The sequence below is a fragment of the Amphiprion ocellaris genome, chromosome 4 (genome assembly GCF_022539595.1).
Source record: "Amphiprion ocellaris isolate individual 3 ecotype Okinawa chromosome 4, ASM2253959v1, whole genome shotgun sequence".
Taxonomy (NCBI): Eukaryota; Metazoa; Chordata; class Actinopteri; family Pomacentridae; genus Amphiprion; species Amphiprion ocellaris.
Genome location: NC_072769.1, coordinates 8398934 through 8423104, shown reverse-complemented (window position 1 = coordinate 8423104; position 24171 = coordinate 8398934). Strand labels below are relative to the sequence as shown.

The 24171-nt window shown below is 40.8% G+C and overlaps 1 protein-coding gene across 2 annotated transcripts in view; it reads right to left on the bottom strand.

Annotated features, from left to right (window-relative positions):
- Nucleotides 1-20324, bottom strand: part of mxi1 (max interactor 1, dimerization protein) — a 31933-nt gene extending 11609 nt beyond the window's left edge. The window contains exons 1-3 of one of the 2 annotated variants that reach the window (XM_023272362.3): nt 19968-20324; nt 17024-17126; nt 12918-12947 (exon numbers count right to left, since the gene is read on the bottom strand). In XM_023272362.3, the coding sequence (XP_023128130.1) occupies nt 12918-12947; nt 17024-17126; nt 19968-20196 (362 nt within the window). In that variant the 5' untranslated portion in view covers nt 20197-20324. Of the gene's footprint in view, nt 1-12917; nt 12948-17023; nt 17127-17326; nt 19890-19967 lie in introns of those variants that run through there. The other variant, XM_023272363.3, reaches the window with a different exon arrangement.
- Between the last annotated feature and the right edge of the window lie 3847 nt (nt 20325-24171).

Here is a 24171-nt window from a genome sequence, read left to right as displayed (position 1 = left end):
TTACAACAAAGAGAAGTGCTCAACCAATCAAAACCACAATTAGTAAAAGGAGAGTATTTATACTAAAATAAATCTGGTGTCATCTCTGCAATGCTTTCCATCTTCATGTAGCTCTTTCACTTGTTGAAATGCGTCAAACTGCCTCCAGTGTGATTGAAGCCGAGTCCTTTTTAAAGAAGCACTTTGAAGCTCTCCCTGTTGGTATAGAAGAGCTGCCCACCATAGCTCTTACAGAACCTACGCACATCCTATGTACGACAGCTCAGCACTCTCCTCCCTTGTTCTTGTATCATCCGTGCACACACGCATGCAGAGTGCACGTGCCTTTGGAAGGGTACTGAAGGGCAAACACATTGCAGTATTCACATTCATTCCTACATATTCTGACATATATCTTTGTACTAAAAAGCTAGTGTCAGACACACACTGACAGACACGTTTTCACCGGTTTGACGTAAAACAAGTGTATTCACAGCAACAAGCTATAATTCCCACATCATCGAGATGACAAGTGCAATCAGAAGCAATCAGAGCTGTAGTGTCTTGAAAACATTCCAATGACTCTGGCTGAATAATGTACAAAAGAAGTGTAAGAATATCTCGAACAATAATCTAAGAGTACGGAACAGCTGTGCACAAAAGCAGCTTTTTGTATTCACATTTGAACAGAGCCTCAGTCTTGTTAAAATACCAACACAGAGAGGGTAATTTCTTTGGAGGTGTCGTATCAGGCCTTTTACACAAACCCAGGGGTCTTTAAAGAAACTTGGAACTTCACCTGTTCTGTTCAACAATGGCTGCCTTCCTGCCAAAAAACAAAGGTATACAGCTTTGTAAAGACCAAGGATCCTACTGCTGAACTGATCATTTCTGACTGGTAAAAAAAAAAAAAACTTTTAACAACCTCTCTATAGCATTCATTCATGACTAGGTGAGTGTTAGTCATATCAAATTTTAATATACGGACTCAGTCTGTGAATTACTTTCAGTGGTTTTGGGACTAAATGTAGCCACCTTCTTGATTAAATCAAAAGGTGAGAGAATTTTAAAAAAAATTCTGTCTCAAACTACACTGTATGTTTTGAATCCTTTACCTGCAACTTGTAAAATGTATTCAGACCACCATAAAACATAAGGACGTTATAGTCCCTAATTTATGATGCTAACAGCATTTAATCTTCCACTATTGTGTCTATTCTTACCTCTTCTTAACAGGGCACAACTCATCTAAATTTTTTCTTATTTTAAAAACACATTAAGACAATTGTTTTCACTCTATTACTTGAGAAAATGCAGATAATATATATTTTTTCAGATGCTTTCTATTAATTCATACATATAAGGAGCCATTCAGAACCTACTGTTCAAGTAGCGATTTTAAAAAGCCAGATTCTACCTTACACAGAGGTGATAAGACTTTCTTTACTGCCTGTCTTTATAGCTAAGCATCATCAACATTATTTGTGTACGGTACTTCCTCGTCACCTTCAGGGTAAATTGTCAGACCAGGTGGTGGCCTCTAAAGAACCGGGTAAAACATACAGAAGGCTATAAAATGAGAAAAGCCTCAACTCAGTGACAACTGAAGGACAAGTCATTTTATATTTAAGACGGATAGTGTGTATTGATGTGATTTCTCACGAATTTAAACATCAACTCAAAATGTAGGACGTTTCTAGATTGAAAACAGAAGTTTTTACACCAGCTCCTTGACAGGTTGTAATCAAAGAAAAAGGAAAACTTATTTAAATGTAAGAGTTCTTTGTGTTGAATAAAATAAACTGCAACAAAAGAACACCCAAATGTAAAGAGTGATGGACAGTTTTAGAAAAAGCAACCTGTATTTCTGCTTATTTTTCATTTAAAGTCCTCTGGAACCAACACAGTTAGTCAAAGTGTGAGCCATGGAGAAAAAAAATACAGCTGCCCTAGATTCCATACTTGTGAATATGTAAATAATGGATAACTTCTCAGGCCATCCAAGATGTCTGACATAATTATTGGACATGCTTTGAAAGGGGAGAGTCAGATTTCTAGCCCAGATACCAGTCAATATACTTCTCTTTGGCAAATCCCCCACTCTCGCAAACCCATTTAACACACGCACACACGCGCACACACACACACACACACACACACACACACACACACACACACACACACACACACACACACACGCACACACGCGCACACACACACACACTCCCAATTTGACCTACTTCTAATACATGTGGAGGGAGACGAAATGTGACCCTTCACCCAGTTATTACACTAATTACACATCACCAATGACTGTCTCAGTGGTAAATCTCTTAAACTGACATAAGAAAGGAAATTAAGACATCGTTACAGAGGCCCTATTAGGGAAGGGAAAAAAAACTTGACTTTATGAGGAAATACTATTGTTCCTCCTCTGCCTTACTTCATCTGCAGTGTCGAGGCTCATTTGAAGCAGGCGCAAATCACGATTCACAAGGATGTCAAAGATTATTGGAGTGATTAGAACATTTTGTAATGCAAAGCCTCATTTAAAGCAGACTAAGCCGTGTCCATTGCACACTGCATCACATCAACGGCAAATTATTTCAATATGCGGAGGAAGGCAATTAAATGAAACAGCAAATGCGTGTGTTTTTTTTTTCTTTCTGTGCTTTGTGAATTACTTTCCAAAACATTCCAAATCCATTACCTCATGGTTAAATATAGCAAATGTGAGAGGCTTATTGCTTAAATGGTTCAAAAGGTCACAAAGGCAAATCACATGTAAGGACCCCTCTCCCAGATCATACATAGTGGAACAACATGTGAACATGTGGCACACTGATCCACACTCTGCAGATGGTGACATGTAATATACATGGAAAGGGGCAGGGCTCAAATCACATGACAGCTTGTACGTTTGTCCCCCATGATGCTTTGCTGTGGCTACAGGAGCTGTCGACGGCAGGTGACTACACTCCCAATTGCTCAGCGGATCAACAGAACTAAATTCAGGTTCCACTGATTGATATAATTTCAACTGACAATTGAATATTTAAAAAATGGAATTTGGTTTAATTTTCACTTAAATGAAAGCAAATAAGCCTGAAATGTACATAAACGGCTGTGCCCTATGCATTGTAGCTCATCCACATGAGCATTTATATTGTTAAACAAGCATGCACACACAACTACACTGAACACAACAGCTCTCTGTGTTTGCTAAACACCTTTGTTTACTGGCTGGCTGGATTAACACAAAGGGCAGGGTTGTTGTTTTTTCTGCTAAAGATGCCTCTTCTAGGATTCTCTGGGGGTTTTTTTTGTTGTTGTTTTGTTTTACAACCCCCTTGTCTTTATCTCATGCTTTGTTGAGGTGGGGTCACACTCGCCTTTCCACCCTCGCTCTCTCACATGACTGCTGTCAGGCTACAGCCAAGGTCACATGTTTACCCATACAGAAAATGGCACCTGACTAAATAGATTTGATTTTTTCAAAGGGGAAACTACTACGCACTAGGTTAACTGCTGGAACAGTCATCAAAGAGGCACCAGTCTGGCTGCAAAACTGGAGCCCGCCATATGTGCTTTAGCCAATTATAACTTTATTATCTGAGCTATAAAAAGGCAAGTTAAGGAAATTACATGTACAGCCGGAGCCGCAGTATATGTTGAAAACATCTCGATCTGGATGGCAAAATTATTATTTTAGATTTTTCCCTTCTTGTGGGAAACTTTTTGGTGATGATTTATGATTTGACAGATGGTTCAGGCATTAGCCCATAGCTGGCACGTGATGTGTAACTCGTGTTTATGTTCATTAATACCCACTGAACAATGCACTGGACTGTGCCACAAACCTATGGGGCTTTAAGATTAGAAAATGCGGCGACCCTTGTTACTGAGGCAACGATAAACAAACACAAAAGATCGAGACTAGCCTGGTGAAAGTTCTTTTTCATCCACCTTTGATGCATCGACTCATCCAGCGTTTCTACATGCACATGCAAATACAAGATTAGAGCAATCTTTGCCCTACAGCAACTGTTGGCTCTTTTTTTCCCCTGACAGACTGATGCATCCCTCATCTCCTCTATGAAACACGGACAGATGGGATGGATGTAGAGAGAGTCGTAGGGAGATGGAGAGGGTGAGTGATATAGAGAGTGGGGGAGGAAGGGAAGTATTCTATCTGTGTAATCTGCCCAGAAACTAGCCATGGGCACAAGCGAGAGCCAGTCTATCAGGAATTCCACCGGGTTTAGCGATGGCGAATGACTGAAATCTACTCGGTTTGCTTCAAGTTTTCATCACAGATTTGAACATCAAAGTGACATGTTTTTCCAAATACTATGAACTACTAGAAAACATAAAAAGCACAGGCGTGTGTTGCGTTGCGAGTTAGTGAATATGTTTTATGCATGGGTGACATCAGTAGAAATTTAACCCCTAACCCTGAAAGATTAAGAGCTGTGCACTTCTGGTGGAGCTACAAAGGAGAGAGGACTAAGTGAACTAAGCCAGTAATGGTATGTTATTTGACCATTTTGACAGTGATAGCAAGTGAGTGCTCACAAGACAACTCCAGGTTTGAATGGTAGAAGCTTCTTTCATCTGGCCGGGAATGCAAAAAATCTTCATGAAACAAGCAAGCAGAACTTCGACTCTATAGATAGAAACATATTTCATCACCGTTACTTTGACTTTTACTACTCTTTGGGGGAAAAAAGGAAAAGGTTCTTGTGTTACTTTACATCATGGCTAGTTCAGTCATCCAGTTTTACTGCGCTGTCCAAACTGACAGACAACTGTCAAATTTGACAGACAGGGCCAAGAAATGACAAGAATGTTCATCTCTTTTGCACATACAGCAACATTTTTCCCATCTAAGGAGCAGAGCAATTATTTACAAGTCTTGGCATTCCACAGGAACTGCGCTAGCCGAGGACCGATGCTCTGGTCTGATGGCAGGGAACAAAAAAGAAATGCAGAGCGGGTGAAAATGCATTGCTGCGTGCGGCTGGGTTGGCGGCTGGGTGGGTGGAAACAAGACTTCTGAGCCTTCATGCAGTTGTGACCTCAATCCCAAAAAAAGAGATTCAGCGTGTGGAAGAGAGAGAGCACGTTTTCGATTGGCAGCAAGCTCACTGTAAAATACCCATATGGTTTCAGGGCTGAAACTGCACTGGAAACTGACGGTAATAACATGCAAATGAGAGTTCAAAAATCAGTGGGCTTGCAGGAACCCGACCCAGCAATCCCAAGGCCACAACTGGTAACTACAGTCAAATGCAGTTGATTACCAGGCAGACTAATGCTGCTGTCTTGCTAAGCCCGCTGAGACACATGGCAACGGTGCAAAGGAGGGATGGAGGATAAAGTGCAAACAGAGGAGATAAACATGATTCAAAAAACAAGTGACTTTGAGAGAAAGGGGATGAAAGAACAGTTCAGCAATTTACCCTCTTCAAGCAGCCACCACAAACACGTGCTCTCACACACACACACACACAAACACACACAAACACACACACACACGTGCAGAGTTGGTCGGAGTATAGCGGCGGGGGGTGCGCTTGCTGTGTGGCTGGACCAAGAGACCGGGGCTGAAGCCCATCACTAACACACGGATTAGTTCACACGTGCACACTGCCTTTTAATCTGCTCCACTGACAAAGGTTGGAAGGGAGAGGAAAAAGAACGAAGGCGAGAGACAAAGAGATGCAGTGAACGAACGGGATGGCTTTAGAAACTGAGCCAGAGAAGGGGGGAGGAGGGGGAGGGAGGGGGATGGAGTTAGTGGGACAGAGGGGACGGGGGATAGACGAGGACATGCCTTTAGGTGCGCTCAACAAGAATCACACCACCTACAAGTGCACAAGCAGTGTTATAAATACACTTGTCTTTGGCAACTGACCTGAAATGCACTCACATTCAGACCGTGTGACTGGATTTGTACTCTGCAAAAAATACACACATTCCCTCTACTTGTCCGACCGCTTTCTGAGGCTTTTTGGCTTCATTTTTGATAGTGGACAACAACTGACTCGAATTGAGGAAGTAGCGGCTACATGGTCAGCATCTTTAACCCCGTATGTCATCAGAATGCCTCATCGCTCCTACTCTTTTGCCAACTGTGCTAGTGTTCGCTCCCTAACCCACAGACAATACCCATCCACAACCCTCACTTTCCCCTTTAGTCCTCTGTGACCGGAGGGGCGAGGGCAGAAGCTTTGGATTAAAACTCCAATATGGCCTGGCTCCAAAAATGTGCCTAGTGTAAATCCAGGGAGATCCAGCCAGATGTTGGCTCTAGGGGCAGGGTGGGGGCGGGGAGGTGTGTGCATGTTAGGAGGTTGTCCTGTCTGATCACAACCCTCTTACACTTGTTCGTGTGTTTTAATACATCCAATAGAGGACAGGGGAGGGCGTGTAATCCAAGCATTCTGCAGCAACCGTTAATGCGCAAAACGCACTCGTTTCTCAACACATGCACACGTTCACTTTCTCTCTCACCCCAGTTAAACTTATCTTACTGAGCCACTTAATGCGGTTGGTGGCAGGCTGATCCGCTGGGTGTTAGACTTTAGTTCTCATTGTGGAAACTGTAAATCATGACATTCAGTGTGGGCTTTGATTATGAGAGAATCTGAGGTAGCTGTTGTGGGAGTAAGGGGTGGAGTTTTCTCTCACTGCTTCGTCATCTCACTGCTCTCATTGGCGAAAAGATAACCTCTATGATTGGTCAGAAAGCAGTCGTGTTTCCCCTTTTTCCCCAGCCATGTGGCTTAAAATAGAAACCATAGTCAGCTTTAGCCTAATTGAGTCTGTCTTGCGCCTTCGACAAGCATCCTATTTCCCCTCTCTTTCCATCTTTCTGCTTCTCTTCCTAAGGTTAAGTTGCTGCTAAAGGAACTTGCTGCTCTAGGAATGAGGAAGAGAATTTGGAGTATTTTTTCCTGGAACAATATGTAACCACATCCATTTAGCCCGAAGTGCACTTATCAACAGGACTGAACCAATGCAGTTAATGGCACAAGTTGAACAACATACTGTGTGGGAGGAGCGGAACACTTTGCACAATATTACAGTACAGCCTGAACATACAGTCCCTACTTAAGTTGATTAGCTTGAACACCTACAGCTGAAGTGGTATCAGTGACAATTTTCCATTTTCCATTAGTAAAGATTAAAACAAGCTTTTGAGTCAGAGACTGGCTGGTTTAACGGCTGAAACCTGCTGACTAAGCCCGCATGCCTGTCCCGTTTTGCTCCATTTGGTTACACTGTCCTTCCATAGAATGCTCTACCTATGCACTTTTGCAGGATAAGGGCACAACAAGAAGGCGCCAAGATAAAATGAGTCAAGGGTCAGAAGAGCAAGACAAGATGTGAGTGATGGGTGAGCCTTCAAGTGCCTGCATCCAGTCCCCTGGCTGGGGCCTTTCTTCACACCTGTCTACAGAACATCTGTGTGGGGATGGACTCTGACGCAAAACAATGTTGACCTCTGATTTCACAGTGTCTTCCACCATCTGACAGCAGGCCAGTGGGGATACCAAGATATGTCCACAGAACTGTATAGGTCGGCACTCCTTGCATCACAGCTTTCACGAGGCAGCTGCTTTCAATCTCAAATTACAGCATACGATACCGAAAATATAGAAAACAAAGACAGATGTACCTATACTACTCCATATAATATGTTAAAGTAAAAATCAGCTAGAGTGATTGTTGAGCTTATATCAATAGCATGTCATTGATTAACAAAGTTTGCTTATTCTCGATTTTATCATCCTTTAACAATACTTTGTCCCCTTGTCACTTGATGTTGGTGCCTTTTTCCCAATTTGGCTGATTAGAAAGTTAGAAAATCAAGTCCATTTTTTTACACTGTCTGTAGGCCTATAGATTTTCCAATTTCTTGATATTAAAGGTAAGTGCTTCTCTTAAAAACGTATGTGACTAGGCCCGCTGAGAATGCCAATCTACAAAAAGGTTCTCCTGTCAGAAACCTGGCAACCCAACAGGCAGGTGCGATTGAAACATAAATCAATAAAGGGTAATTTAATCCTCCTCCTCCTCAACTCAGAACAACTCACTCGTGCCACCAACAAGGAGCGAGTGAAAAAGCAGGGATCCTGTTTTGGCTTGTCTTATAGTTGACTTGGCTGAAGGTAATGTGTGCATTCCTGAGTACACAGCTTAAATAAGGTACTTTCACCATCTTATAAGCCAACTAAGGCTTTAAAAACAGACTGAGACCTCCCCATTACAGCTGGGCACCTGCCACACTAGTTGGTGGAGGAGGCAGACGTCTACCCACAGCCACCATCTAAATGTTTGTGGTGCCTGGTGCGAATATCCCACCCTGATACAGGCTCATGTCTCACCACATTAATTACAGGGCAGAAATGCTTGCTGTACACTCACTTGGAATGTAGATCAGGTTTGCGTGCTGCTTAAGGCTTCCCTTAGTCAGGTGTGTTTGACCGATCCCTCTACTCATCCCGTTAGCCTGTCAATTACTTCCTTGTCCTCTGACACCATCATTAGCTAAGCCAAAGCCAAGCTACGCTATTAAGAACGGGGACTGGGTGGCCTGAGAGAAAGGGGAGGTGACATGCTCCAGCACGTGTGCATGCTCTAGCTGGGCTCACCAGACCAAAGATCAAGTCCCTTAAGCTGCTTTTCTGAGCCAAGAAAAGCTTACAAGTCGTCACGTTGGTCAGAACAAATGGTCCCAGTTTTAGGCCCTGCAGCAGAGCCTGAGAATAGGCTGCACTCACTGGGAAGACAACAGAAAGGCTGGTGAAGCAGTTCTGCTTTCTTCAAGGAGCATCAGCACAGCTAGAAAATGTAACCCCAGCTTATTCATGTTCGACTGATCATCCAAGCCCAAGGCTGGAACAACAGCACCGAGTTTATAGCCCACTGGTTAGACAGAACAGAAATGCATGAAAAAGATATGTACCATTTGAAAAACTTGACACCCGTCTAGTGAAAATCGGGGTCAGTTCAGCAACACACAAGCTCTTCCCATACAAATTTCTTTCATAAAACAGAAGAAGAAACTTTTAACTATAACAGTCTGAGGAGGTGATGCAAAATGAAAAGCAAAAATGCCATTGAACTGAAATAGTTATTGGAAACTTAGAGTGTTAAAAAGGAAAAATGTATATCACTTAAGCTTAGACTGACCAAAAATTTCAATATCCCTTTCACCTTAAAATGCTTTCAAATATAAAAGAAAATGAGCCAAAAAGCCTATAAAAGTGTAACCCATGTTCAATTAATCGAAATTAGTACCTTGCACACTCCAGCGTTTCTCTATCTCTGATGATGCAAATTTAGCAGTAGGATACTTTTACGTTAAGCAGAGTAGCAAGCATTAAAATCTAATCATAAATTCTGACTATTCCATATGCCACGTAGGAAGAGAAACACACACACACACACACACACACACACACACACACACACACACACACACAGACACACACACACACACACACACACACACACACACACACACACACACACACACACACACACACACACACACACACACACACACACACACACACACACACAAAAACACGCAAATGAGGCGATACTGCTGAGGCAAAACAAATTTGGACCTCACCAGTGCTCCTTACATGTCACCCAAGGACGATTCTAATGGCCAAGAGTGAGCCTTTTTAATATTCCACAGGCACATGCTGAAAGGCGTTTGACACACACTGTTTGCCCAGCTCCCCTCGTAAAGAATCAAGTGGAAAAGCTAATATTGCTTCCACTGCCTGGGCACTGGAGAAAATAATTTGCCGTGTGTATTATAAGCCAGGCCTCGATAAACAATATTAAAATGACCAAGTCGCAGTAGAGGAGGAACTCAGATGATAAGCAATAGCTCTTGGGGATTTATTATAGCAAGTAAAAGCCTGCTGTATTGATCATTCATAAACAGAGTCATCATCCATAAGATAGGAAAAAAACAACTAGCAGAACACCTACAGATTAAACTCTGAGCTGTGGAAAACCTTGGTTATTTTGTGTAGTACACATCCCCTACATGATACACAATAATCAACCACCAACTAACCTCAGGTAGGGAATTCAGTATCAATGTGTTTGAAAGAAAATGACTAATACACAGAGGTCTATGAGATCAAAGTGGTGCGCTTGCAACACGCAGGCATACAAGCCTTTTACTGTTAAATCCCACTAAGGCAGTGTAATTTCGTACTGACACGTGGAAGTGAAATAAGGCTATAAGAGGTACATGATCAAAGCAGCAGAGCTACCATGTCATCTGGTCCCACCACAGAGGTTGAGTATCTGGAATGTAAAGTTTTTTTTCTCCTCTTTCGGTGCCTCTTATCTGCCTCTTGAGGTCTCTGCTGTCACAATGAGTCTACGTGCCGCAGAGGTTATCAAGACCTGTGGTAGCCATGCAAGGCAAATCGTCTCGCCGGCTGTAGATACACGGGCTTGATAAGTGTTAAAAAAACCTCAGTCTGGCTGGACCATAAAGGAGGTGCCTCCAATTTACAGGACTTGGAAATCTGCTGAGATGGAACGAAAGCTGCTGCTGCTGCTGTTGTAGAATCCTGGTATAAGCCTGACACACTTGGGTGAACAACTATGCCTGATACATATAACTTACAGTGGGACGTGCTTAAAGGGAATTGGATTAGCTGCTGGCAAAAAAAGGGGGGATTATAAATGATTCTGACTTTAAGTGTGCCTCTGAAAAGATGGATTACCATTTCAATTTTTACCCCCTTTCTTTGCCAATGGAAATTTAAATTAGTCTTGTACTCATCAACTACTAAGCAACAACACCATGATCACTGTTTTGAGCTGAAGACAAAGAAAAGAGTGAAGAAAAACAGGGTGTCAGTATCTGGATTTGGTACAGTGGTGTGGTACAGGACAGCCTGTTCTCAGCCCGCATCTGCTGTGCTGCAGTTCTCTGAGTGAGTCTGCAAAGTGGAGCCAGGAAAAAAAAAAAGGAGGCACAAGATGCAAGTTTCAGTGGATGTTATACACATCATGAGAATGAAAAAAACACTGAGGCAAAACTCTTGCTGTCAAATGTCACTTTTACATCTGTAAATCAACTTTATCACATATGGAGTATTATCTCACCAGTTATTCAAATGATCTACCTAACAGTTCATTACTTCACAGTAATCTTAATTTAGTGGTATGCCAGCACTGAGAACAAAGTCAGCTCTGATGCCTTCTGTTGTACCCTGCACAGGCTTTACACTAGTCTGTAGGCAGTGGTAGAGATGGCTGCACTTCATAAATGGCCAGAGAAACAGGCCATACTACAAAGATCAACTTCAAGAATGTGGAAAGAGTGACGAAAAACAGCCTTCACACTGCGTTATAGGAACAAACAACTGAGCTGGCACCTTTTTTGAAATGCATTTGTGTGGGTGGAACACTGAAAAAATGCAACCCCGCATGGGTGCCACAATCTGCCGAGGCAAGTCAGCCGACCGGCTGGCCTTGTGTGGCTTCACATATGAGCACCAAGATGACACATCAACTCTTGTCTATATTTAACTCACTGGACGGCTCTCCTTCCAATGTTCCCATCCTTTCAGAAGAGGCTGCCAGGGAGAATGGCGAGAAAAAACAGGCTGAGGTGATATGTAATTACACTGAATGGATCCAGCCTCCCACATCCTTTCATTGTACCCACACGCTCTGAGATAATGAAATGGAAGGAGAGCTTTTTTTCTATTTACCATAAATCCTGAAAGTCTAGCCACTCTTATTTATGGTGTCAAAGAAAACCCTTTACTGCTTGACTCTTGGAGCCTGCAAATTCACAGAACATAAACACCAGCAAGCACCCTATGTGGGTGGTGAACTCGATCTGATAAGGGTTTCTAAGAAACCAGCTCTTGCGCTCATCAGAGGACGATGTGGTAAACCATCACAAACCACGGTCTCGCTGAATACCCCACTTTTCACCCAGCAGATACCATCTTGAAAGGAGTGATAGCTCAGGATAGAATCATGCTCGGGCTAGAAAGGCATTGAAAGGACGTGTTTTTTGTTGTCGATACTACATACCAATCAAAAAAAATGTTTGCATCAAAACTAACAGCACTTTTTTACTTTATTACCAGCTGTCCATGCATGTAGTTTTGCCTAAAGATATAACTCAAAAACCCTTAAGCAGTTGTCATATTCGAGGTCACATGCAGACATTCCAAAAGTGGTGAGATGTGTACATGTACACGTTCCACGCATGTTCACTAGAAAACATGATGGCAATCACCTGACAGCAATGAGAAAAGCGGCATTGTTTGTTGTATTTGGCTGAACATCAAGGAAAACGCAGAAAAAAAAAAGAAATTGCTGGGTGAGACCGCGTAATGAGAATAGGCCCAAGGATGTGAAATACAATCCATACACTCAGTGCATGAAATGAATGTCCAGTTTACTTTTCTAGCACATGCACAGTCGGTGCACTCATAGTGGGGACAGCTGGTGTAGTCACTAATTTTGAGCTGCATGGAGACACTCAGATGATGAAATTTGCGTCACATCGACCCACACAGCCACATGGAGGCAAAAAACAAGACATTTAGCAACCAAACCGTTGCATAGCTTTCTAAGTCTTTGCACAAAAAAAGTGCAAAGAGAGTGTCCACGAGAGGGAGAGAAAACAGGGGGAAGATTAAAAAAAGGGAGCAAATTTCTTGAACACAACTGGGTAACTCCATACTTTTCATTTTGTAAACCTGTTGAAGAGGAAGTGCCAAAACCCTTGCCGAGCAAAATGAAAGTAGGACATGACTAGTTCACATGGCAGGGCAGGTTGTGTATCTGTCTGCAGGATGTGTTCTGCTATTGAAATGTGAATTGTTTTTTAAAAAAAAAACAAAAAACAAAACATATTGTCAACTCACCTATTCTTTTCCAGCTCATTATGTGTCGATCTGCAAAACAGAAAACAGAAACCATTAAATCAAGAGAAACTGTGTACTTTTGCACACTGAAGAAGCAAAATACGGGCCGAGTGTATCTTTGCCATAAAAGGCAATGCACTCCACATGGGGAAATTAGGTGCAATATTAAGATAAGTATATCAGCTAAACAAACATGGGCTGAGTGGCGCATGGTGAATTGGTTTATCAGATGTGATTTATGAATTTATTAATAAATCCCAAACAAAAGCAGTTCTATGTCCGGCACACTGAAGCCTTAATACCAACAAATGTCAACGTGACATCCAGGCATGTGCACTGTGGCATTGCACAGCCTCTTCCTCAATAATGCACAGCAAAACTCTGGGAGGATGTGTGTGACACTGCAGACACATTCACGCAGTGCATTAGCATATATGTGTGTGTATGTGCGAGTCCTGTTGGGCAAGTATGAGCATGCACATACAAATACACACAAGCAGCCAGGATTCAGTGCTCTGTTAATAATGTAAAGTGAATCAGCTGGTCCCTAAGAGTGTCTTTGTGTGGCAACATACTGAAGGGAGACAAGATGCTTAAACAGCCGTCCACATGCATACAAACTCCACTCGACCTCGTCTCAGTGGGCGCAGGATTTGAAGTTGGGGGGGTGCTGATGAATGGAACCCGTCCTTGGTCAAACACTACTGTATACTGTGCGTTTTCAATACCTCAATTAGGCTTTCTTTTTTTCTTTAAATACTGAGCTCAGTTGACGAAACTGCCATTTTGTTCATATAGGTGTAGTAAAACATAAAGAGAACAAGAGATGAAAACAGAACAGAGAGAATGCTAGCCGTCCAAGGCTGTGGTTCAGTCTATATAAATTGTCCCTGCTTCAGAGGAAATTATTTTCCCCAAGTTTAATTATTCACACCAATGAAAACACCATACATCTACATTAGAATACATTACTGTTTGTGTAGGTGGATAAACAAGCCTGGATGTTCAGTCAACCGTGGCAGTATATTTGATTTAACATGACAAGGTCTATGGCCAGGTTGAGTAGCTGCTATCACAGCAAAACCCAGAGCTCACATGTACGTCGGCGAAGGCCATTCCCTGAAAACCTGTAAGTGTTTAAGTGTTCTCATGCACGCACGCACTTGACAGGTTTCAACTTACATATTCTGCAGCCCTGTAATAGTCATGCACGGCTATGCTCGCCAACCAGACACATATGCTAAAATCACATAGCTGATAAATCTAAACAATCTCCTCTGTTTATAATAAAGACATTTCCAAAATTTGTCCTTTATTGGGAAAATAAACAGTCTTGTGTTTGTTGCTGACTTTTTCTATGTATATAATTATTCTTGCTGGTAGTAAGTGTAGTTTTGCTAAAAGAAGATGAATACTTTGACAGCTAATAATGCAAAATATGCATGGCAAAACTGCTGCACGGAATCTGTGTTGCTTGGTAAAATTTCAAAAACTTTCATAATACAGACAGCAATAAAGAAATTGGAGTAAACCCAAATTTGATGTTTTTTCCTAAAGAAATAACTTAAGAACTCTAAGGCAATGCCGATGTCACTCCATTTACTGTTCTGAAAGCCAGGCTAGCCTTAGATCAGTCCTGTTACAAGCCCCACCATCAAGCAATCGCGACACACAGACACAGCAAATCTTAGCATGTCCCCCACCTACACAAATCAGTCTAAGTCAGCTTACATTTCCATAGGTTATTATCACGACAAGCCCCTTTTGCTGCCTCCAGTATCAAATATCTGCATGTCTGGAGCATGACAACAATGCAATATAGATTATAAACTGGCTCAAGGCCACACACAACAGCAGCGAGCTTCCTTCTGTAGGCCTGCACGTGGATGTGTATCTGTGTGAATGCGTATGCACACACAGAGTGGGTCAATGAGATAAAGCAGCCCTGCTATAAACGGTAGACAAGAGAGGACAGGTCAGATAAGCCTCAACATGCTACCGAGAAGACTGCTATAGCTGGAGCAAGCTAGAAGCTGATAGTAAAATGTGTTCAACTGAAATGTAAAAGTAATATAAATATTGTGATGAATACATTATCACATCCTCTAAGAACTCAGCTTAGCATTACATTTGGAAGGCCCTCAGAGTTTATATGCATGAATAAGGGTGTGTTTCTGAGGTGTAAGCAGAGTAAGATGTTCTCATCAGGACACCTTCACTAGTCAAACGTGTAATCAATCTGTTTTTGTCATTAAAAATGCACATATATAAGATGACAGAAGAGTTATGGCAGATACGCTCAGACCTCTGTGGCTAAAACATGATGCCCTTATTTCCGTGGACGTAGCCATCTGACATTGTGAGGTGATAAAAACTGCTCACAACTTTGACTAATTAGAAAGAACTCTCACCTATGTTGGCAGGTCATATATGGGATGCAGACATGTGTCCCATCAGTAGCCCTGGCACACTGGCAATATCCAAATAATGCTGTTTTGTTGGTTTGCAAGGTGTGCACTTCCAGCGGGAATAAAATAAGCCACATCACAATAAGAGGCTGTGAAACGATGTTAGATACGAAATGTGTTAACTCCCTGGCTGAGTTGTGAACATGTCTCTGCGGAGAACAAGACCAACACCAAACACTATTCTTGCACGGTGTAATCTGTCATGCTTCTCTGTGATATTAAGCATTTAAAAAAGAAATCTTTTCTCTGTGCCTCTTGCTGCCTTTTTTTTTTTTTAATCCTGAATATAAAATCATTCCACTGCTGAATCTTTAAGTTGTCCTTTTATTGAGGCCGCTTTCAGGACAAACACGCTTGGTATAAGCTTATTGCTCTAGTGATATTTAATTTTACATTAAACAGCAAATTCTTCCAATAGCTGATGCGTTCTTATATTAGAGCCAAGTGTTATGAGGCGTTATGAACAGGGTCTGAGACTTACGATACATCTGATCATGACTGTTGCCATGCAGAACTAGGCAGCGTTCTGCGCTCATGATGAGTAATGCGCAGTTCCTGTTTGTGGCCCTCTCTTGCATTAATATTAAAAGGCTCTGGGAAAGAGAGTGTGTGGGGCTTGCGTTTGATGCATGACTGTCAATGGACAGATTAATGTAAGCTGCCTAGCATCAAGAGAAAACAATATAAGTGGGTCTTAACTTTGGAGATCCTCCCTGCTTCTACTACCAAAGACAAGTTCTTGCCATCAGTGAAAGCGATGAACTCGACAAGGACCTTAATCTTCGTGGCTGCTAATGATGTCATTATCAGACAGTGTTACAATGAGCTATACGCTAATAGATTGCTAAACATATGTTCCACAATGCTCATCAACACCTTTGAAATAATGTACATGAAAAGTGCATCCATGCAGTTCTCCAGAAAATAAAAAAGTATATAATGGGAAAGTAGCAAATTACTGATTGCACTGAGCATCATTACTCTTGAAAGAGGCTCTACATATTCACCTTTAGATGTCTGCAAACAACACCAGCCATAAATAGCAGCATTTCCTCTTTAGGGCAAAAGACAAAATATCGCTCTCTCCCACAGTGTAAAACATATCTGAGATAGGAAAAAAATGCGTATGTCTACCGTCAGAACCTAAGGAAATGTGTCAAGTCAAACCACTGCAAAATCGTTCAAGTGTATTTAACTGTAAACGAAAGAATGGCACAGCATTACGAATGATGTTTTTCGTTTTGAGGCTGTCACTTTCACCGCGATCCCTAACCTCGGCCACTGCAGTCCGTTTGACAATCAGCTGATGAAAAGCCAGCAGAGCCGTTGGTGCTACCCCCTCCCCCAAGCCAGCAAAACGGCGGTGTGGACAGTCAAACGTACACCGAATGGGTGTCATAATGTCTCTAAAAGTTTGACACATCTTTAATAAATCAATGCAAACTTCTCCTCACATAGAAATCAGTTTTCTGAATGGGGTAAATCCCGCCAGCAACTGTGTTACTACACCAACTGCAGAAATTCACGTGTAAAAGACTTTCTGAAGCATCGATCAAGAGCAACAAATATATATGTATGTATATGTAGTATAAATCTGAAAAAAAAATCACAACTTTCAGTGAAAAATGTGTTTCTTACCTATTGTGGTTACTGCTGAACTTCTTATTTCGGAATTTTCTTTGCCTCTGGTAGTTTGTGTTCTGATTTGACGGAAATGTCGACGCATATCCGTGTTCACATTCTGTTGAAAGGGGGAAAAAAAGCCATCACGGATGAGTTTAGACGTTTTTTTTCTTGTAGCACAACTGGTGATGCTGACGAGAACTCAGTATGTGCAGGTGAAAATATCTCCTCAGGTAGGTTTTTCACTAAGAGCTTTTACGCTTCACACTTTAGTTCTGCAGCTAAAATAAATAAAGCGTCATTTCAATATATAATCACCTCTTTCTCTCCTTTCTAGATATTCCGCTGCTTCCAATAACCGTTGGATATTTATTAGCTGAACAGCCGTCATTCTTTCCTGAGGCTGGCTGCCGTTAACGTTAGCAAAGCTCTCTTCGGCGTTTTAACGTTAGCTTTGGCAGCAGCAACGGCCGGTCGCTTTTAAATACAGGGAAGACGGTACATCGGTTATTACTACACTGGTAAGCTTTGTTTAAAAACAACAAAAAACCCCGACGTATTACTATCTTGTTCAGTGTCTTTGCTGGCTCATCAGCAGCCTTTGTCGAGGTGAAAAAAAGGGAAAAAATCCAGTGTAAGCTAGCAAGCTATAGCCAATCCTTGCCAGGTTTCGTTGTTAGAAAATGTCAAAACCAGTGTATCAAAGTATTAAAAGTTTCTATGAAACGCGATATCAAATTACTATAATTATTTTTACAAAAACGGGTATAAACAATATAAAATTTCCCCCGAGGAAGCCCAGAGCCAGCAAAGTGCCTGCTGCTGCTCGTTTCCTCTCCTCTCCTGTTTGTTTACCTAGCTGCTCAGCTGGGAGGCGGGGACCGAGCGGAGAAGAGGCCGGGCCAAACGTGATGCATTCTGGGAAACAGAGTATCATTGAATTTAACAGCTCTCCCTTTAATGGGATTTCTCCAGCAGAACGCCTTCTATAAATGCTTTATGATACAAATAAATGCAGGGAAGGTCAGTTTAATTATTAAATAAATACACATCCGTGGAGCAGTGCAGAATGTACCCATGATGACTATATAAATATATCTTCTTTTTTATTTTCAATGCTCTTTTTTTCATTTTTCTTTTCGGTATCAGTGCAAAAATATTTAAGAATATGAACTTTATGGTTCTACTTCCTAATGAATTATTGCATGTAGCCTTTTGATGTTTTCCTCCAATTTCAATATTGACATCTAATTGGTCATTCAGACTGCCCTGTGTCTCAACAATTTCAGCTGAATTTTTTTACGGATAATGCAGGGATTAATGTTTTACAGAAATTTGACAAGGTCATTGTTACTTCTGATCAAAGTTAGTAAAAAAAAGTGGCAATACATATTGGCAGTTAAACATTGAAGATTGCTGTTACTTATGGTTACTTTTGGTAAACACAAATCAATCGATAATTAAGTCTGTTCTTTCATGTGACACTGAATGAACACTAATACTTGTGTTCTTGAGCAGTTTAATGGGGTCACTGATGCTTGTGATCAAAATAAAAGCTCAAATACATATTAAAATTTTCAAGATTACTTTCACATCGCTGACCAATAATATCGCATTAGAGTTACTGAAGATTGTTGATAATAATGATGAAAAAAAAATAATTCATTGATTACTTATATTATTTTATGAGTTTCTATGAACACAAATACCAGTAACTTATGTCTCTTGCTCGTCTACAAAAAAAGAAAAAGCCTCCAACTCCCGTGGTGCACCGAGTCTGGGGGCTTGTACTTGCCGCCTGAAGCCAGGCCCAGCAACACGTGACGTCGCCACCGAGCGGGCTCCTAATTGGCGGAGCTCTTTGACAGGCGTCGAGGGTTGAGCTCGCAGCGGACCAATCGCACAGGAGGTTTGCGCCATGTGGAAAGCAACGCGGCACGCCCACAAATAGCAGGAAGCAAACAATCGAGAGGAGAGCTGTGGACCGCGATCTGCGAAGAATTCCCACGTAACATTACAATAGACCATATATGGAGAGTTAAATAAAAGGAGTTTCGCAACATGGATCGGCCCATGTGATCGACCTTTTTTTTTTTTTTTTTTTTGACGAAAGCAGCCCTGCACGGTCAGGCGAACGCCAACGAGACGATAAAAGCAACCTATTCTGCAGCCTCGTTAAATCATGACTTATTAGAATGAATCGAGGATGTGTTTTTAATATTGCATTTCTTAAATGACCTGCCATTAAATCATATATATAGGCCACAGTCCATTAGCACTTCCAGATTATGTCATCTACAATTAGCCTTTTAACTGATAGTGGCACAATTCCTTAAAATTTGTTCAAATAAAACATCAAACAGCCAAATCAGACATTTCTATGTTTTCATAAGTCAACATTCATCTGCGTTTTTATTCGTGTTTTTTGGTGTGTGTGTGTGTGTGTGTGTGTGTGTGTGTGTGTGTGTGTGTGTGTGTGTGTTATCTATAAAGTTTTTTTTTCCCAATCGAATCTGCGGGGGCACAATGACATCATCCTACACTGAGTTGGAGGGCGCTGCAATGTGGTCAGATTTATTATAACGGAACGGTCGCCAAAATTCACACCCACACACCTAATCATTATGTCACATTGCTTTATCTACGCTGCAGGGATAATGAAAAAAGAAATCCTGGGTTGAGATATTGTGGAGGCGCAAAGCGACAGTGCCCAACGATAATGCAGATAAAACGTACTCCAGGAAAATAATGAACGCTTATGTTTGTCCTTCTCCTATAATTGCAAAGAGTAAATCACTCGTATTAGTGCCCTGTCATAGGCTGTGCTTATTGCAGGCAGTGGTGCTTAGTTGAATGAACTCAGCCCTTTGTTGTCTGAGACTGTTGACAATGAAGTCTTTTTTTTCTGAAATTCAGATGCAAATGAAAAAGGATCAAACGCAGCACAAAATAAACTCACTTCCGTCCTTCCTCTCGGCGCTCTCAAGAAACCGAGCAGCCTCCAGCAAAACTTGTACGTTTTTCAGAAAAGTGTTGATCTGCTCCATGTGGGAGTCTTTGGAGTTGAAGACGTCATTGAAAGGGCAACTAGACATCTCGAAATCTTGCTGATCCAAGAGAGACGCGTCGGAATCAAAGAAGAACTCCTCACTCTTCAAACTTCTTCTTTGCCTCTCACTTTTGGCCATTTTTTTTCCTCTCCTCTGAGTTTCAGTGTTTTCTGCTGAGCGTAATTAACAGTGAGGCAGCTACCAGTGGACGCTGCGCTTGTCAGATGGTTCCTCGTTTCTTTTTTCCTTTTTTTATGAATGCAGGCTGGTTAATGTGGAGCAGTGACCAATGTCAGTGGATGGTGGTGCATGGGAAAACCAGAGCCCGGCCCCTCTGTGGCTGAGGAGTCCGCATGGTCCCTGTGCCCGCCGAAGAAGAGGAACATATACATAGGATATAACACAAAGGAGGCTATAATCATGTTAAGGTGTCAAAAATCATGACAAGGTCACAATTTATGATATTTTATGCATAATACAGATTTAGCACAACCTAATAATAATGATATGAAACTACATTAGTACCAGCAGGAAAAATAGTGGTACACTGTAAAAAGCATTACTAAATAAAGTTTTAAAATTACAGTTTGTAAACTTTGTCGTTACTTTATATTTGTTTTCTTGTTTTGTTAATTTACATTTTTTTTTAAATAAATGGTCATAAATGGTCATTTGTTCATTTATCATGACTGGCCATAAAATACACTTTTTTTCCCCACTGGAATCATCCAAAACATTGTTTTACAGATATTTGCTGCTATGCTGATATATATATATATATATGTATATATATATATATATATATATATATATATATATATATATAGAGAGAGAGAGAGAGAGAGAGAGAGAGAGAGAGAGATAGATAAAATACAAATTTTCATGTTGGCTTAAAAAAAAGTAATATCACAGAAAAATCTATTCATTTACATGTTAACCAGAAAAAACAGGCCAAAACTGCAAATAATATCTGCATCAAAAATATGTATTTTTACAAATGGTATTTTGTGCTTTTAATGTGGTTGAGCATAAATTTCACAATTTTAAGTCTTGTTAAATCGTGGAGATATTATTTTACAGATATTTGCTGCTAATGAAAAAATTTGTATATATATATATATATATATATATATATATATAAAAGGACAGAAAAATTACAATTTTTCCATTGTTTTGTAGAGATTTTGCCTGTTTTGTTAATTATAGATATTGCCAATTAAAGTTGCAAAAATATGTGTGAACTTACATCTAAGAAAAAAATCAGGTCAAAACTATCATGTCATAAAATAAACAAAAATATGTATTTTCTAAATGGTTGTTCTTTCTTCTCCAATGTTTGACCATAACATGGCAAAATTCTACTGTATTTAATCAGCAAAATATTATTTCACAAATCTACATATGTCAAAAAAATTAGTTATAATATTTGTTATAATAAAGAATATTTCTATGACACGATAAACATTGAAATATGGTAAATCATTTTCTAAACGACATCAGATTTTCCCTGTTTTGTTCAGTTCAACAGATAATAAACAGATCTTGTGAAAACACAGACAAAAGTATCAATTTCCATCTTATGTTCAAAAGTTTATTGGTTTAAAGTATAAAAAAGAAATATAAAATATAACAATATGTAAATATAAGAATGTTACTTAAAAATGTGTGTATTACAATCCCCAAGAGTGTTCTTCACATACTGTTCAGTAGTGACAAAGCAAGAGAAAATGAAAGTAACATAAAAAAAAGAACAAAGTGAGGGATCTCTGTGATCCTAGTAGGATGAGTAAACAGATTGAAGTGGAAAAACTACAAATTAAATTCAGTCGTGAAGCCACAACACTCCTAATTGCTGACAGACTGAGCATTTACTGCAAATAGTACCACAGATTTCCTGTTTACAGTGGTTATGAAGCACATCACTTAATTAAAAAAATTCATCTTCGCCCCTGACATTTTACGTTTTGTTGCTGTAGTAGCTGCAGGAGTAGTTGTGTTAGGCCAGTGTTTGCTTTTTTGACATTTTGTCTTGTAAAACAAACAACAGACCAAAGATGACTGTTTCAAACCAGAGACCTGAAGAGAAGCGGCAGTGAGGAGCTCAGTGAACTGTGTGTATTATAACACCACAGTACATCCACAGATCCTGCTGTATAGTACAGAAAAAGATAACCAGGAGATAAGTTCTTAGCCTTGATCTCGTGCCATTTTCAGCAGACCTTTAGCTGAGCTGTTTTTACACTGCGGCAGAGTCCGTTTTTGAACCACAACATGTCGAGGCAGAAGCTTGTATTCAGCCCCGATACCCCCCTTGCCTCTGCCACTTCAAAGAGCCAACAGCAGCCCATGATCGTTTGATGTAAAGTTCACAGAAACAGAAACTTTCAAGTCCAACGCACAGGGGAATCTCTGAAGGTCCCTCCTTCCCCTGCTCCCACCACCCCTCCGCCCTCAGTGAGGGGTCGCTCTAGAGGAAGGAAACCCATTTCAGAGGGGTCCTGTTAGGATTTTTGGAGGTGCCACGACAAGTGGGTGGATTCTGAAAAGCACTCGGCCACATCCTCTTCAGGAATTTAGCCCAGATTCCTTATTTTAGGTTACTGAGTTCAGTTAGGCTGCCTTTGCCTCCTGCAGTGCATTGCTTAAGGGCATCTTTTTCCTCAGTGCAAGGACACTAGATTAGATTAAAAGTACAGCATGAGAAGCTGTTCAGACTTGACCATAGTATTTTCCTCCTCAGAAAGGGTTACTAGTCATTGAGGGTCAGTCAGGTCAGGGAGGGAGAATAGAGGAATGCAGGAGGGAGTCATGTGTCCGAATAGGCATCACTGCTAAGAGGGTAAAGATTTAAAAAATACTATAGCTCAGGGGTATGGATAGTAAAGACATATTGTTTGTAGCTCACCCTACACAGACGGGTCAAACCATTCCTCTTCACACTATCATTCTGATTAAAGACCGCCCCACGATCTTTCACTTTAAAGGCAACACCCATGTCAAAACTAGCTGCAGTGAACTGGACATCAAGCAGAGATGAAGGGACAGGGGTCAAACATTTCCAAGGAGACAAGCTCATTTTTCCAAGCCTAAGGTGGAAGCCACAACAACCAGCTCATAAGTTAAAGGAGGGAAACCAGGCAAATGGCAAAACCAATGTTAATGTCTCCTAAATGGAAATGAAATGGATTGTTCAAAGCCCATTAACCGTCATGGTCTCTGATCATCACTAACAATTACGCTGCAAATAATTACATTTTTGTTTAGCCATCTTTGTTGATTAGTTGTTTAGTTTATAAAATGTGAAAAACGTTTGTATTCTAGCAGAAAAGCTTAGTGATGGAGCTACCGTTCTGTAGTGTGGTTCACCACTTCAGCCCAGACTGAACTATCTCAGCTGTTGAATGGATTGCTATGTTCATCGTCCCCAGATGATGAATCCTACTGAGTGTGATGATCCCTTGACCTTTCATTTGCCACCATGAGAATGACATTTTAGTTTTTTATTGAAATATCTGGACAACTCTATAATTCTACAATTTCATTTAGCGGACACTTTTATCTGAAGTGACATACATCTGAGAGTAGATACAACACAAGCAAGGTTCTAGTCACAACCTGGATAAGTGCCACAAAACAAGTTCACATGTGATAATAGACGGTGGTTTGTGTTGCAGTCTGGCAGTTGCAAAGGCATTCATTGAAGAGCTGGGTTTTTAGTCTTTTCTTAAAGACTGAGAGGGACTCTGCAGATCTAACATATTTGGTAACTTGTTCCACCACCGGGGAACCTCTTGTACCAGATACCTCAGGGATCCATTGTATTTTGTGCTAACGGTTTTGTTATTTGACCGCTTTAAGTTTAACTACTAAATAATAATTTTTTTATGTCATATTTGTGGGTCATTTTCATTGCTGGATTCAGAAAATATTTACAGATTTAATCCTACAATTAACTACAGAATTACATCGACTTCACACCTTAATAATCAACAAAGGTCAGTCACAAAACTGGACAAACTAAACATACAGATGCAATGGAAAGAATATTAATAGAAGTGCTTCACAGGGACAGGAAAATAAAACAGGCAGGTCAGAAAATCATCAGGATTGAAA